Source organism: Phlebotomus papatasi, chromosome 1, assembly GCF_024763615.1.
Source record: "Phlebotomus papatasi isolate M1 chromosome 1, Ppap_2.1, whole genome shotgun sequence".
NCBI lineage: Eukaryota > Metazoa > Arthropoda > Insecta > Diptera > Psychodidae > Phlebotomus > Phlebotomus papatasi.
In genome coordinates, this window is record NC_077222.1 from 56,094,827 (window position 1) to 56,112,049 (window position 17,223).

Genomic DNA, 17,223 nt, shown 5'->3' on the forward strand with positions numbered 1-17,223 from the left:
TTCAGGAGTGAAGGACAACAAGGATTCCCCCGTTGATGGGGCTCTGCACATAATGTTATCACGCATCAAAAGTGCAACCGGCCGTGCAGAGATGTATTGAACAAACAAATGTAATTCATCCCGGACGAAAGCTCCACTTCAATTTCTCGCAAATTCAGCAGCAATTCAATTTCAATCCTTTATCTATTAAATTTACCTGGGAATATTATTAGTGTAATGGAGTGGCCTAGTATGAGAATTCCGCCTGGGGGAGTATTCCATCCACCAAAAGTGAAAAATTATAGCCATGATACACAAAATCTCATTAAAGGTACGTTAAACAATATTTCATCGTTGTATAGAAACGATAGAAACAGTAATATTCAATGCACTTTAAAATTTGTAAATTTTATAGGAAAACAGAAATATATTTTGCATCTTTTTTCTGTTCATGCTAGGGGATGTAATTGTCTTATAAATTTATTTATTAAAAGATTTAACATTTTAAGTAAGTGGATTATCTATAAAAAAGAGATGGCAAAGCGTCCCAGCTTTGCGGAATGCTCGAACTCACGAGACAGAGCTCACTGTGAATTAGCTTTTTGCATAATCTTTTGGAATCACTGATCTACTAGAGATTAAATTGATTCATAAATCAATCACAAAAGCATTTGAAAATCAAAAAAATCGGTACTTAACCGATTCATTACCGATGCAGACGGATTCTAATTTGCAATACTTTTCTAAAAAATCAAATTTTAAGCAAAAAGAAAAATGAGCCTTCCAATGTAGTTGACCTTTGACCTTCAATAATTCAAAATGGCGAATTTTCCGGTCATAGATATGTTTGGACGAAATGTTCGCCAGGACTAGCTCTAAAACATATTCGAAAATCATTGAAAAAGCTTGGGTCAATTTTGAGAAAAATCGAAAAACATTTTTCTTAGGGAATATTACTAAAAAGGGGATGTAAAATTATTCTAAAATCGGTTATTAACCGGTACATTACCGATGAAGACCGATGCAGACGGGTTCGAAATTTCAATATCTTTCCAAAAAATCCAAATTTAACCAAATCGGTTGAAAAACGGATGCTCCAAAGTGATTGAACTTTGACCTTCAATAATTCAAAATGGCGAATTTTCCGGTCATAGATATGTTTGGACGAAATGTTCGCCAGGACTAGCTCTAAGACATATCCAAAAATCATTGAAAAAGCTTGGGCCAATTTTTTGCAAAATTGGAAAAACCTCATTTTTGACCTATTTTTGAGGGATAGGGAATGTATGAAAGGGGTGGGGGGAAAATAAAGAGGTTGGGCACGAGATAATGTCATTTGAGGAAAGGTCACCGAAGACCTGAAGTCGATATCTCTTACCGTTTAAGCTCCAGAACAGTGCAAAGTTGAAAAAAAAGTCGATTATATAACTGCTCTCTCTTTGAGTTCGAGCAATAAAAAGTGGATATTGGTTTAAAAAATAACCAATATCCAAAAAAACTTGCTGGATTTAGTTATCTTGAATATACAGTGACGGCCAATAAAATAGAATCACTCCTCTGTGAATCACTGTTCGTCCTTCAAAGTAACCCTGTTGATAAAAATCTATTTCTAACTGATCCAGGACTTATCTGAGGGCCCTTTCAACTTTATTTTTCCTATAGAATACCTTGTGATGAAATACTAGATTGATTTTACCACATTGAACAATTCGAAAATCCTGAATTGTTGTTGTTTTCTCAATACCATTGCGACGTGGAACTGATAGCAACCAAAATGTTGAGTCTTATGTTTACGTAAACACTATATCGACCACTCAGAATATAAGTCGAACAACTCGATTTTTTACAAAAATCGTTTTATTCGCTTTTCGGGTACTTCTTTATACCCTCTACCTTCCCAGTGAATATTATACTTTAAAGATAATTATTTTGAAAGTTATAGAAATTTTAAATCTCAAAAATCCTATACTCTGCATGTAAAATCTCAGTTTCAAATCGTTCTCCTGTAAAATTTGCCTACTGCGAGTTCTTCGTTTCTTATTCTGAGTGGTCGATATTGTGTCATGGATTACTGATTTTCGCAATTTACTGTGGTCAGCTACGACTTTTACGATCATTCCATGCTCTCGTAGCCTCAAAAATCTAATAGAGCCTCTAACAAGAAAGTCCTACATTTTCTCCAACTTCTCATAGTGTACTTTATCCAAACTTGGAAAATTAATTGTCAAGACACTAAATAATTACTGACATTACACTAAAATATTGTTATTTTTGAAATACTCGAAATGGATTTCAGTTTATAACTATAAATGAAAGTTATTCTATTTTTTTTTGTCCCAGAACATAACTATTGACGCATTCTGAGTCAAAATAGAGACTTTTTGCGGCCAGTACTGTAGGGTAAACGTCCTAATTCAAAACCATTTTCAGACGCTTTAACTTTGACAGAAGATTCAACACATTAAGTTCATATTTTTTTGTAATCAATTACATAAATTTGCTCCTTGACTCTTCTACAATGTTACTGTTTAGTGAAAATTCTTCAGATATAATTTGAAAACTTCTTAAATACAAGAAAAATATACGAGTGTAAAATGCTTCTATTGGAAACATATTAATCCAAATGGAGACAAGGGAAAGTTTCTAATTGGAGACAAACAGTGTAAGTGAAACCGCGACGAACGGCTTCCGAAACCTTGTTGAGTTGCTCATGAGTGCAGGTTTTGTTCTTATTCCTAGTCTTTTCTCCTTTCCCATCTAAAACAATAAGAAAATCTCTTCAAAAGAATCATATTTCCGGAGTTTCCTATTGAAGCATTTGCAGGCACTTCAGAAAAACCCTTTTTGTTCACGAAATAAGTAATTATTTTAATTGAAAACTTCACGTACCGTTAACAATAAATATTAGCACTTAATTTAACTAAAATTAGCCAGAAATATGACATAAATGTTAAACAAAACGAATAAACAACAGACACCTCATTGTGTTTTTTCATAGGAAAACATGGTCGATCGATGAAAAATTCGATGGTGAAAAGGTATACTTTTAATTTTTCTGAGAAATTAACAAACTAAAATTTGCGAATATGAATTGATTTTCGCTCTATTTGGAGCAAAATTAACTAAATAATGAAACTGAGGTATAGAAAATATATAAATATAGTAATTTATACTGTATTTATCATGAAAGCAGTGACGTTTCCATTTAGAGTAGCAAAAAATTTCCATTTGAAGCAGGTTTTGAATTAGCTTAATTTACCCTACTTTTTCGACGTAATGCAATTACTTTACCATTTCTAAATTAAAAATTTTTTTTAAACATACTAGAAAAAAAGTTAACAAAAGTTAAAGAACTCAAGTTTTCAGGAGTGATTTTATTTTATTGGCCGCCACTGTGAGATTTATAAACGTTTGACAAATGTGTCTTAAAATATTTGTCTTTTTTGACTGCCCCACCTCCCTTAGTATTTTTTTTAGATGATGCACTGTGTGACTTATGTATACATTTTATAGATTTTGAGGCTTTCCGATTAACGTTGGGCAACAAGGTTCAAGAGAGCCCTTTGTGTCCCCCATTTTCCATAATTCCATTATCCGTTATTTTATCTAAGGCATGTTTTTCAATTAAAGTGATTAAAACTGATCCACGACCCTGACATAAAGGTTGACAATGGTCAAAAACTAGTTAGTGTGTGAATTAAACTAGTATTTGAACGGTAGATTTTTTTTACGTTGATCACTACTTATTTTACAAGACAAAATGTTGTGTAAAATGTCCTGAAAATTGTGTTTTTTTTTTGTTGAAAGGTCTATCAAAAATGTAAATTTCATTAAAAAAAATGTACCGTTCAAGTACCGCAGTTTAACTCATAAGCTAGTCCGGAAATATCAATTTTTTTAAGTCAGATAAATATACTCTGAGAAATCTTGTCCACTGAAAAGTATGCTTTTTCAAAAAAGGTGTCCGAATATCAGGTCCCAATGGCCAAATTTTTAAGATTTTTTAATGAAAATTTTAGAAAATAAAGTTAAAATGTCGTAGGGTGGCGGCATTACTTGTGGGCTCTGTCTTTACTTATGGTCTCCTTGCAATAAACTTTAAAATATCAGAAAATGATTTAGAAAAAATATCCAAATTAAAAATATTTGATATCTTATGGATAACATATCAGATTTTACTGCTCGAACTCAAAGAGAGAGCAGTTATAATCGTCTTTTTTTTCAACTTGTCACCCTGGAGCTTAAACGGTAAGAGATATCGACTTCCGGTCTTCGATGACCCCCCATAAGTGGACATGATCTCGGACGGCTTTTATCCTTTCCCCCTATCCCATCCATCCCCTAAAAACCATGTTTTTTGGTTTTTCTCAAAATTGACCCAAGCTTTTTCAATGATTTTCGGATATGTTTTAGAGCTAGTCCAGGCGAACATTTTGCCCAAACATACACACAGAGAAATTTTAGTGGCATAACAACTCCAAATGGTGTTGTCGGACACACCAACCTCAACCCCAAAATCAACTAACCCCAATTCGGTGTTCAGAATACACCAAGTGGTGTCACAAAGTAACTAACACCGGCTTTGGGTTTCTGATTACACCAATTTTACACCAATTATTAACACCAAATTTAGCGTTGTTGGAACACCATTGTGGATTTTGTATCACACCATCTCAAGAAAATATAGGTGTTCCTTTTACACCAATAAATTAAAAATGTCTACAGATTTGCAACTAAAACTAAATGATCAAAGGATTTAGAATTAGGGCATTGGCATTCATTGGATGGGATTTGAAATTAAATTCCTGGGTGTTTCTATTTAAGAATTTTCCATTTTTCTGCGTGATTTTTATTAATTTTTGACCATTGTTTGAGGGCTTGGGGCCCTCCCTGGACGATATTCTCTGTATTTCAAAGCCATTTGGTGCGTGAAAATCTTTTTCCAACATTTAAGCCTGCGCCGAGATTTGAACACGCGACCTTTGTGATGACAGTCGAGCATCTTCCAGCTGCGCCACGAACTCCTATAATGTATTCAAAGCATATCGGGAACCGTTGCATCGGCACACACGATATTCCAAAATTAGAGATTACAATTAGAATTACAGATTTGCAACTAAAACTAAATGATCAAGGATTTAGAATTAGGGCATTGGCATTCATTGGATGGGATTTGAAATTAAATTCCTGGGTGTTTCTGTTTAAGAATTTTTCATTTTTCTGTGTGTGTGGTCGATGGTGAGCGACGAACACCGTTTGGCGTTGCAACAGCACTGTTTAGAAAATTGATGGTGTTACTTTTGCACCATTTCAGAGATTTCTGTGGCGGAGTTAATACAACACCGCCAAAGCATTTCATAGAACACCATTGATTCAAAACTAGGTGTTAATTTGGTGTGAATGCTACTACGTTTGGTGTTCAAGCAACACCAACACCAAATTCAACCCCAAATTCAACACCGCTTTCTCAAAATCACTTCTCTGTGTGTACCTATGACCGGAAAATTCGCCATTTTGAATTATTGAAGGTCAAAGGTCAAGCACTTTGGAAGGTTCATTTTTCAACTGATTTGGTTAAATTTGGATTTTTTGAAAAGGTATTGAAATTTTGAACCCGGCTGCATGGGTCTTCATCGGCAATGAACCGGTTAAGTACCGATTTTTGAATAATTTTACATACCCAATAAGTTAAATTCTCTAAAAACATGTTTTTTCGGTTTTTCTCAAAATCGACCCAAGCTTCTTCAATGATTTTTGGATATGTTATAGAGCTAGTCCAGGCGGACATTGCGCCCAAACATACCTTTGATCGGAAAATTCGCTATTTTGAATTATTGAAGGTCAAAAGTCAACCACTTTGGAAGGGTAATAATTTTTCACCCCATTTGGTTAAATTTGGATTTTTTGGAGAGGTATTGAAATTTCGAACCCGGCTGCATCGGTCTTCATCGGCAATGAACCGGTTTAAGTAACGATTTTTTGATTTTCAAATGCTTTTGTGATTTATGAACCAATTTGATCTCTAGTACAGTAGACTCTCTCTCAATCGGCAATATGGGGCAAAATGTCATCCGGTTTAGCGATAGAATTTAGCGTCAAAGCCTTTGTAAATTCCACAAAAAGTGCTCAATTATAAAGAATCACGATAAAATAGGAAGAACTACAGCGAATTTGAGTGAATTAGCTTCATAATTAAGCGTGAAAACTGTCAACAAAATTTGACGCCCGATTGAGAAAGAGCCGATTGAGTGAGAGTCAACTGTAGATCAGTAATACCAAAAGATCATGCAAAAAAGCTAATTCACGGTGAGTTCAATTACTCGCTTAAGCTAATTTACTCGACTTTTCTAAGGCTTTTAACAGCATTAATCACAACATTTTTCTTTCAAACCTTCAACAATTTTTCTTTTTCTCCTCACCCAGCATTAAATTGATCGAATCTTACCTTGTTGGTTGGACGCAATCAGTTAATTTAGATTTAGAAGGATCTATTTCTTCAACTTTAGGAATTAGACAAGGGTCCGTTCTCGGACCACTGTTTTTTCCCTTTATATTAATGATCTTGCCAATACCCTCGGGAATCATAAATTTCATTTCTATGCAGATGACTTGCAAATTTATTGTTTTGGTAATAATAATGCTCCGGACGTCTGTTTCTCTGACGCAAATTGCCTCCTAAGTTCAGTAAGTTGCTGGGCTAGTTCTAATGAACTGCTCTTGAACCCTAAAAAGTCCCAAGCTTTGATCATCTCGTGTGGGAGATCCCGTCCTGCTCCTAGTCCTCTTAATCTCAATGGTGAAATTATTCTATACGTCCATAAGGCTAAAAATCTTGGAGTCATTTTCAACGATTCTTTGGCCTGGGACGATCATATCTCCTACATCAGTAAGAGAGTGAACTTTTCCCTCTATATACTTAGAAGACATCAATTCTTCATCCCTGAGGATATTCGGCTACTTTTAGTTTGTGCCCTGCTCCTTCCTCTTTTTTTCCTATGGTGCTGACTTATTTTTTTCGTGCGATAAAGCCTAGCTTCGGCGCTTGACCGTAACTTTTAATAATTGCATTCGTTTCATATTTTCACTTCGTTCTTACGACCATGTCTCTCATTATCATACTGTAGTATTGGGGCAATCTTTCCTACTCTTCCTGCAGTCATGAGCAGTCGATTTTTTATGTCGGGTGCTTCAATGCGGCCAGCCTGGTTATCTGGCTGAGCTACTGCAGCCGGGCTCGTCTACCAGGTCTTCCTGTCTCGTCGTCCCCAGGTCGGAGAGCCGCATTCTTCATGGCTCACTCTTTGTCATGGAGGTGACTCTCTGGAATGAGCTACCCAGAGAGAAGAGGCAGCGGCTCATTCGATCCTTCCTGTCGTCTTGACTACTTGTCTTTCGTTTTCTTCTCTTTTTACTTTCAATTTTGTACAGTACATACTTTTTGGTTGTTGTTTTGCTCAGATGGCTTATACAACCTACGAAGGAGCATTTCCACCGTTTGGCTCTGGAGGTTGGTCATCAACACTAAGACGGCGGTGGACGCTAACCCTATTTTAAACCATTTATAACTCTTTGTGCTTTCAAGAGGACTTTTCTCAATAGCACTCATTTTATTAATAATAATAAATCTTAGATCTAAAGCTCTATCTCGTGAGTTCGAGTATTCCACTAAGTTGGGACGCTTTGCCATCTATTTTTGTTTTCGGAATCATTTTCAGACAAAAATTGCGACGAGGCCATAATATAGACAAGCCAAAATAATGCCGCCATTCTAGCTTTATATGCTTAAGAACTTAAATTGAAATTAAAATTTTTATGTTGAAAAAAAAAAATAGAGAAAATAAGGTGAGTTCCACTATTTTTGACCCAAATAACCCCTTAATTGGCAGGAAATTTGTAGTTGATAATTCTTGTGTACAAAAAGAAATCTAAAAAAAAATAATTTTCGTAAGTAATTACAAATATATAAAATATATCGATTTATAAAAAAAATCGATTCTTTCGACTTTGTAATATAGGCTCCCCCCTTAAGTAAAAATGTCTCGAAATTCACTTTGGTCATAATGTAATAACTCATAATGATTCATTCATGCGTCAAATAAACTTCTCAAAATTAGAGTGGAATTTTGTGATATCAAATATATATTTAAATGAGAGGGGGTTTGTATGAACTTGGGAGCTCTGCAAGAAAAATTGTACAGAATTGTATTACTTTATCAGCACAAGTCTAGTATAGGGTAAATTAAGCTAATTCAAAACCTGCTCCAAATGGAAATTTTTCGCTACTCCAAATGGAAACATCATTGTTTTCACGATAAATACAGTACTAAATTATTATATTTATATATTTTCTATACCACAGTTTCATTATTTAGTTAATTTTGCTCCAAATAAAGCGAAAATCAATTCATATTCGCAAATTTTAATTTGTTAATTTCTCAGAAAAATTAAAAGTGTACCTTTTCACCATCGAATTTTTCATCGATCGACCATGTTTTCCAATGAAAAACACAATGAAGTGACTGTTGTTTATTCGTTTTGTTTAACATTTAATGTCACATTTCTGGCTAATATTGGTTAAATTAAGTGCTAATCTTTATTGTTAACGGAACGTGAAGTTTCCAAATGAAATAATTACCTATTTCGTGAACAAAAAAGGGTTTTTCTGAAGTGTCTGCAAATACTTTAATAGAAAACCCCGGAAATATAATTTTTTGGGAAGATTTTCTAATTGCTTTAGATGGAAAAGGATAAAACACCAGAAATAAGAACAAGTCCTGCACTCATGAGCAACTCAACAAGGTTTCGGAAGCCTTTCGTTGCGGTTTCAGTTACACTGTTTGTCTCCAATTAGAAAATTTCCCTTGTCTCCATTTGGATTAATATGTTTCCAATAGAAGCATTTTATGCTCGCGTATTTTTCTTGTTTTTAAGAAGTTTTCTAATTATATCTAAAGAATTTTCACTAAACAGTAACATTCTAGAAGAGTCTAGGACCAAATTTTTGTAATTCTCTTCAGAAAAAATATGAAATTAATGTGTTGAATCTTCTGTCAAAGTTAAAGCGTCTGGAAATGGTTTTGAATTAGGACATTTATAAAATAGTAATTAAAATACAGAAAAATATACTAGCACTGAAGCCTTAGGGGGGAGTGGGGCACCTTTGAAATAGGGCTCTTTTCACGTAATTTTAAATGGAACTGAGTCTTATCCATTATCACATTGTAATTTATATTTGCAATTGGTTTATAAAGCTAAATTATATTATGGTAAGGCCCAGTCCCATTTTAAAATAGGAGAAAAATGCCCTATTTCAAAAGCGCCCAACTTCCCCCTATTTATATATTCTGTTCAATTTTATAAAAATATGGTTCTTTGGTCAGTTCTCATGGATGAGGCGAAATTGACAATGCTCCAACGTAAGAATATAAACAGCTACTTGAGAAGTGGAGATCCGCTTCCAATACCCAGAGATGAGGGTGTGCGGATTTTAGGGGATGCAGATAGGGAAGCGCAAGAAATTATTGAGAGGGCTCGATGTGCACGCAAGAGATCCCTGGCAGTGATAAAAGCCAGTGGAGCTTTTGAAAAAACGCGCTACATCCCCAAGTACCCTTGGAAAGTTCCCTCGGAGACAGCTAAGCACCGACTGCAGGAGGTGATGAGTGGCCTCAAGTACTTCCCAGAACCGGATGCTCAGGCATATAAGTACCGGCACCGAAAGAAGTCCCCAAAACTTGAGGAGAGAGATCAAATTTGCGAACGTGAGTAGAATTTGTGAAAGATGAATTGATACAGGGGAAAAAAAATTAGAATTGAGGAATGGGGAATTTTTTTGCTCAACAGTTCTCTGTGAGATTCATGAGAGGGCTGAGTGGTTGGCGGAAATGGAAGCATTGGGTGAAGGAAAGAAGCACCGTGATGTGATTCACAATCAAATAGCGGAGAAATTGCGTCAAATCAAAATGCTAGAGAGGCGAAATCACAGGAGGGAACTGGAGGATCATCTCGAGAATGAATTGAACAAGTTGTCGGTAAAATCTACACAAGATACCACAAATATAAATTGATACGTCTCTGACAATTGGGAAGATTAGAAATTGTATGCTTCCGGTGGTCTTTTGTGTTCTCCCAGCTTTTCCAACAAGAGTATCTTTCTTTTGTGTTTCTACTGTGGAAGAGAAATTATGCAGCTCGCAATTGTGTTAAAGTGCTTAAGTGGAGTGTTTGTCTTACTTCATAGTGCAAAATGGGTTTCTTGTGAGGAATTTTTGCAGAATCATGAACAAGAATGTTGGCTCGACAAGAGGGAAGTGGTGGCTATTATTTTAGCACGGGGTGGTTCGAAGGGGATTCCACTGAAGAACTTGGCAAAGTTTCAGGGAGAATCTTTACTTATGCGAAGTCTCAGAATTGTTAGAAACTCTGGCATTTTCAGTGAAATTTGGGTTTCTACAGACAGCGATGTTATTGCATATGAAGCAGCATCTTTGGATGGAATACTAATCCATCGTAGACCAGAAATTTATGCTCTGGATACAACATCTTCGATTGAGAGTGTACAAGAATTTCTTTTGCATCACAAAGAGATAGAGCATATTGCTCTGATTCAATGTACTTCTGTTTTCCTCAAGGAATCATATCTGAAACTGGCTTTTGAACTCTTCAAGAGTTCCGAATGCGTCTTCTCGGTAACAAGGTTATTAATTTCTTTCCTTATTTCTTTCAAAACTATTTTTTATTCATAACCTAAGCATTTGGAGAAGATTTAATTTAAGGCGAAAACGGAATTGATTACAAACCTTTTATATTTTAATAAATTAAATATAATAACAAGCTTTATGTGTAATTAAATATTTAATGCTATAAAACATTTGAGTCACATCTTGTTTACTAATTGGCCAAAATTTGAAAGCATTCAAAGCTCTAGCCAGTCAGAAAACGCAACAGGGCTTATGGAAATTAATTTGGGGAAACTGGTGCACCACCAAACACGGAGTAGGACCAAACACTATGATTTTTTAATCAGATATTCGACTTATGATGACAAAACCTATAGAAATTTTTAGGCATTATAGGGATGCTTGTCCACTAAAGAAATGGTAGAGATAGTCCAAGTAGTTTAGAAATGAAAATTAGTGTTTGGCGCTACCTCGTGTTTGGTAGTGCCCCAGTTTCCCCTATTTAATCACATGTGGATTATTTTTCAACTAATCGAAAAATAGTCTTTAGAACTAAAATTTGAGAAACCCTCTTTTTTTTCTAGAAGTCACAAACTGAGATGGAAAGTGTCACAAAATCTACTTATACCTCTTAATTTTGATCCTTCAAATCGTCCTCGCCGTCAGGATTGGGATGGAGAACTTCTCGAGAATGGAATGTTCTATTTTGCAATTAAAAGCTTGATAAAACGCGGTGTTTTCCAGAAAAACTCATGTAAATTTGTGGAAATTGAACCAGAAGATTCGTTAGAAATTGATAAGATATTTGATTTAGAGATGGGTCAGTGTCTTCTCAATTTACGTCAGAATGATACAGATTGAAATAAATTGTATATCATTCAAACTTAATTTAAATCTCTGGTTAATTGAAATATTCAACTTCAAAAGGTTCACTTTTTTGTTAGAAGTATTTTTTTTATTTTAACATTAAATCCTTAAAATCATTTAAAAGCTGTTAAATCTGTTTAACAACAAAAAAGAAAATTAGAAATTATGAAAATCATAATTTTCAACGGGTTTTAGTAATAGTAATAGTAATATTTATTCAATCACAAAAATAGGGTTCATCCTTCTTACAATATTGATAAAGATAAAAAGAAAAACAAGTAAAAAAATAGCAACAAAACAAAGAAATGAAAAAGAAAAATAAAAGAAGGATTTACAATAGTATAAGAAAAGATTAATGAAAATTGAATAAATAAAAAGATCTAATAAGTGCTTCCTTAAGATTCAGCCTGAAAAAAGCGTCGGAAGGCATCTGCAAGCCTATGCAGATCACTTTGAACTTGGATCACTTGGTTTTAAAAGGAATTATGAATTTATCTTAAGCTTGTTGTAAGAAGAGCTTATAAAAGGTGTGATTCTTTCATTGCAAATTAGGTTGTGTGCAACATTTAAAGAACGTACACGCAGGAAAAAATATTTCGTAAAATTGTTCGTAAATATTTGTGAATTGCTGTCCTGTTTGTAAATTGGCGTGTTTAATAAATATTAGAATTATAAATTATAGTTGATTATTTATTATTAATCGTATCGGGATATTTGTTACAATGTAATTATGTTATGTTATATTGTTGTTGATCCCGTGTTGGAAGAATTTGCCAAGTCCATTTGTAGACCGCCCAGGAGAAGCGCCTGTCAAGTTGGCCTTTTTATATGGAGCTACATATTTGAAGCCAATTCCTAAATTGATCTCGGACACAGCTCACAGTTCTCCAAGGAAAAAATTTATTTAAACAAAAATTTAGTATATTTATCCCTCCATACGGAAAGGTATCTTATAATACGGAAAAACTTCTCACTTTTTAAATATTTAGCAAAACGATCACGAGTGCAGAAAAATTCCCATACGCATTTGTATGTGAAAGTAAGAAATTGGCTTCAACTTTGAAGGCCACTTGCCGGGGACTAGGCCTAGGAGCGCTTTCCCCGCAATGTCGATGCTCCTTCCGTGCTCCTAGAGTTTTTGGGCAGAGGCGGTGCACTTTTTTATTAAGTTTTATCACACTGAAAGTGCCTTTATCTAATAAATATTCAGCTGTTTGCACCGTGAAACTGTGAAAATGTTTTTTCTGACATTCTGTTGCCTTGGACTTTGGGGGGGGACTCAAGCTCACAACTGAGGGAGTCGAGTCAGAGATCTCATGCGCCCAAGACCCAACGGTTTTGCATATTGCGCCACTGAGATCCCCATAGTTTGAAAATTTTGAACTTGTGTTGTGTAGTGATTCAGTCCCTTTTGCTAAAAAGGTTTAATGACAATGGAAATTCATTCCAAGATGGTAAAAGCATTAGGGGCATATTCTCCTACAAAATCAATTCGTTTGCAATTGATCACTTGACTTTCCAGATCGTTTGTAAGTCTTAAAGCTAATCTATGCAGTAGTAGTTCAAAAGGCGTATCAACAGAATCATTCATAAAATTATATTATATATAATTTTTTTTCTCCATAGAATCAAGAATGAATGTACTCGCCAAATTGCTTATGTACCATTGCATTCTCAAATCAATGAGTATATACAACCACATTTTGCAAAAATAATTATGCATGAAAAAGCTCACGAATTGAATTGATTACCCACCATGCCCACTATATTTTCCAAAGGAGAATGGTCAAAACTATATGGGCACTGGTTCCGGAATCGCCACACACAAACGAGAGTAGGCATATTTTGTAGGTACTGATATAAGATTGAGAATTTGCCGGGACCCAGGACGATAAACGCTGGGAGTTCTTGTAAAAAAGCGTTTATCCTTCCGAAAAATCGCTGTTTTGAGAACGAATTACGTAAGAACTACTAAACTGATCTTGATGAAATTCGGTATAGGGTCAGTGTATGACTCTAACTTTTTATTTATTCACACCACCCCCCCTCCCTCCTCCCTCTGTTCTGGTAGCCCTCATGTAAGATGAGAGCACATTGCCCTATATCTCCTTTATGAGAAAAGGTAGAAAGCTGAAATTGGGCATGGGAACAAAGCTTAAGGAAGACTTTTAAACCATGCATACTAACCTCCCCCTCTGTCCCCCTTTCTGGTAGCCCTCATACAAAATGAGAGCATTACACCTTATAACTCCTTTCTGAGAAAAGATAGAAAGTTGAAATACAGCATTGGAACAAGTCTTAAAGAAAACTTTTTAACCATCACCCCTTCTAGTATAGCCCCCATACAAAATAAGACTACTTTACCTTATAAGTCATTTCTAAGAGGAGACAGGAAGCTGTAATTCGACTAGATGTCTATAAAATATAAATACATATAAAATCTAGAAAATTATTGTTGACTTTCTTAGTTATTCATTTTTTTCATTCTTTTACAAACCAACTACTTCTTCTCAGAAAGGAGGTCAAAATTCTCTAATTTTATATACGGTTACCAGAAGGGGTGAAGGAGGAGCGGGTTAACATGCATGGTTGAAAAGTCTTCCATAAGTTTTGTTCCCTTGTTGAATTTCAGCTTTCTACCTTCTCTCAGAAAAGAGTTATAAGGTAAAGTGCCCCCATTTTGTATGAGGGCTATCAGAATGGGGGGTGGAGAGAGAGGGTGGTATAAATAAATAAAAAGTTTAAAACATACACTGACCCCACTGACTCTATACCGAATTTCATCAAGATCAGTTTAGCAGTTTTTGTATAATTCGTAGTCAAAACAACGATGTTTCGGAAGTATAAAGGCCTTTTTTTTACAAGGACTCCCAGCGTTTACCGTTCTGGGTCTCGGCATTTTTCTCAACTTTATATCAAAATCTTCGAAATGCATCTACTCTAATCTTTGTATGAAGATGAACCAGCGCCAATATACTTTTGATCATTCTTGATCATTCTAAAATATAGTTTTTATGCTCTAGAACTGTTCCTCCATGGTTTAGAACAGTGGTCCCAGAATAAAAGATGTCACCTATACTAATGTATATCCAATGACATAGGTCCCGTTCGTGGCGATTCCGGGACCGGATTTGACCATTCTCCTTTCGCTTCCAGTGTTCTCTATCTTTTCCGAACGCCAAGAAATTTGTCAGTAGAAAGTTTTTTTTGTCGAATAAAGAAGTAGAAGCATATTGTGCAATAGTTTTAGAAACAAACTTAAGCTGAGAATTACTAAAGACTTTTTGGATCAAGTACATTGAAGTCAAAGGAGATTATATATAGACGAATTGTTTTTGGAATTATGTATATATTATTATTTTCGTGTTGTGCAGACAAACTTTTCAGTCAACCTGTTGAAAACCGGTTTCCAAACGATTTAAAAAACAGTTATTGAATAAAAAGGTGTAATAAGAAAAATTTCTAATCCTTAAGGAAAAATGTTTCTAAACCGATGTTGCAGTTTAGTGATTAAAATAGTAACTTCAGAAAAAAAAATATGATAAAAAGTAGTAAGTAAGGAGCAGTGAAAAAGACAAGTTCAAATTGAGAATAAATTGTAACTTAATTGTAAAAAAGTGTCTTTCAAGTGATAAATATAACAAGAGGACATTCATCGAAGACAACATAATAACTGGTGCTTCAAGCCAGATATATTGGCTATTTACACTGTGCGACAAAATTTAGGTTTTTGTGGGTGTCTTTGACGAGAGTGCAAAAATTTGTTAGAGGGTCATTTAGGGATCTCAAATCTGAAATCCGTTTGTCCGGGTCACGTCTGGATTTTTTTAAATATGCATTTTTAGTTTCTTGCTGTTTTCTAAAATTCAAAAATTTATATCTCCGGTCCTATTTATCCGGTGGTAGTCACATAAAGCTAAAATGACGCGTAATTTCATCCTCTATAACTCTTGTGAACATATCAAGAACCTACGATGAAAATAAAGTGTATTTTTTAAAGATTTATTGAAAAAGTGCACCCAAAATTATGCATTTTTCTGTGTTTTTTCTATCTTCTAATAATTCTCCCACTTAGAGAGAACATTTTATATGCCAACTACTATGCCTAAAAGTGAGTAAATTTAATATTCTTTCATGTCTTTTTAGTTTGAATTTTCTATCTTAATTCGTTTATTCACAATAATTTATTGAAAATAAAATGCATTAAAATCTCTTATTATATATAATTATATTAGTATCTTTGTCTAACCTACTGAAGAGCATTCTCTTTTGCACTCTCCCTTACACATTTCATATAAAAAGAGGTGCAGTGAAAGGAAGAGACATATATAGAAATAGAGAGAGAAGAATAGTTGTTATCAGTGCCAAACAACTATTCTTCTCTCTCTATTTCTATATAAGTGTCTTTCTTTCATTTCAGCTCTTTTTATATGGAATGTATCAGTGAGAGTGCAAAAGAGAATGCTCTTCATTAGGTTAGACAAAGATACTAATATAATTATATATAATAAGAGATTTTAATGCATTTTATTTTCAATAAATTATTGTGAATAAACGAATTAAGATAGAAAATTCAAACTAAAAAGACATGAAAGAATATTAAATTTACTCACTTTTAGGCATAGTAGTTGGCATATAAAATGTTCTCTCTAAGTGGGAGAATTATTAGAAGATAGAAAAAACACAGAAAAATGCATAATTTTGGGTGCACTTTTTCAATAAATCTTTAAAAAATATACTTCATTTTCATCGTAGGTTCTTGATATGTTCACAAGACACCGAGAAAAATGTGGATGGTAAAATTTACCATCCTCCATACAAAATTCTAATGGCCGGATAGTAAAAAAGTCACCCAGCAAACGCGATATTAAATTGGACTGTCAAGAATTGTAGAATCTATTGCATGGATAGTAAATTCTAATAGCCGGATGGTAAATTCTAATATCCCCGGATGTTAGATTTTACTAGCCGGATGGTAAATTTTACTGGCAGGATAGTAAATTTTACTAGCCGGATATTAGAATGAAAAATGTCGGAAAAATTTATTTTTCCTTATTTTCATTGCTTTTTGGCCATTGTTTGAGGGCTTGGGGCCCTTCTTGGATGATATTCTCTGTATTTCAAGCCATTTTGGTGCGTGAAAATTGACGACTGCGCCGAGATTTGAACACGCGACCTTTGTGATGACAGTCCAGCATCTTCCAGCTGTGCCACGAATTGCTATAATGTATTCAAAGCATATCGGGAACGGTTGACACGGCACCCACGATATTCCAAAATGACATTCTAACAGCAGGATGGCAAATTTTACTGGCTTGGATGTTAATTTCAATCCAAATTACTATCCTCCGTTAAAATTTACTGTCTTCCAGTTAAATTTTAACATCTAATATGCGGCCAGTAAAATTTACTACCCCGATATTAGAATCTAAGAGAGGTCAAGGTAAAATCTAAAGGAGGATAGTAGATTTTACCATCCGGCTATTAGAATTTACTATCCATAGGATAGTAAATTTTAAAATGTCAAGATGGTAGATTCTAAAGGAAAGTTTCTATGGAGGATGGTATTTTCTACTATCTTTTGAGATAGTAGAATTTAAAGACACGATTTGTAGAAAATACCATCCAAATTTTTCTCGGTGGAGTTATAGAGGATGAAATTACGTGTCATTTTAGCTTTATGTGACTACCACCGGAT

General features: G+C 34.6%; 2 protein-coding genes across 2 annotated transcripts; both read left to right on the forward strand.

The window, feature by feature from the left end:
- Window positions 1-216: 216 nt before the first annotated feature.
- Window positions 217-10,060, forward strand: LOC129807829 (UPF0193 protein EVG1 homolog). The gene is made up of 3 exons (XM_055857371.1): window positions 217-310; window positions 9,360-9,740; window positions 9,823-10,060. The coding sequence occupies exons 1-3, from the start codon at window positions 217-219 to the stop codon at window positions 10,044-10,046; spliced, it is 699 nt and encodes a 232-aa protein (XP_055713346.1). The 3' UTR covers window positions 10,047-10,060.
- Window positions 10,061-10,144: 84 nt separating this feature from the next.
- On the forward strand, window positions 10,145-12,204 carry LOC129807823 (N-acylneuraminate cytidylyltransferase A). Its single transcript, XM_055857342.1, has 2 exons — window positions 10,145-10,675; window positions 11,243-12,204. Exons 1-2 carry the CDS (start codon window positions 10,164-10,166, stop codon window positions 11,517-11,519), a joined length of 789 nt encoding a protein of 262 aa, XP_055713317.1. The 5' UTR covers window positions 10,145-10,163; the 3' UTR covers window positions 11,520-12,204.
- Window positions 12,205-17,223: the final 5,019 nt, after the last annotated feature.

Bases quoted from the DNA above. Each gene is read 5' to 3' on its own strand.
- LOC129807829 (XM_055857371.1), top strand. From the start codon at position 217: ATGGAGTGGCCTAGTATGAGAATTCCGCCTGGGGGAGTATTCCATCCA. The intron at 311-9,359 runs GTACGTTAAACA...TTCTTTGGTCAG, and splicing joins TACACAAAATCTCATTAAAG to TTCTCATGGATGAGGCGAAA. The intron at 9,741-9,822 runs GTGAGTAGAATT...TTTGCTCAACAG, and splicing joins GAGAGATCAAATTTGCGAAC to TTCTCTGTGAGATTCATGAG.
- LOC129807823 (XM_055857342.1), top strand. From the start codon at position 10,164: ATGCAGCTCGCAATTGTGTTAAAGTGCTTAAGTGGAGTGTTTGTCTTA. The intron at 10,676-11,242 runs GTTATTAATTTC...TTTTTTTTCTAG, and splicing joins TGCGTCTTCTCGGTAACAAG to AAGTCACAAACTGAGATGGA.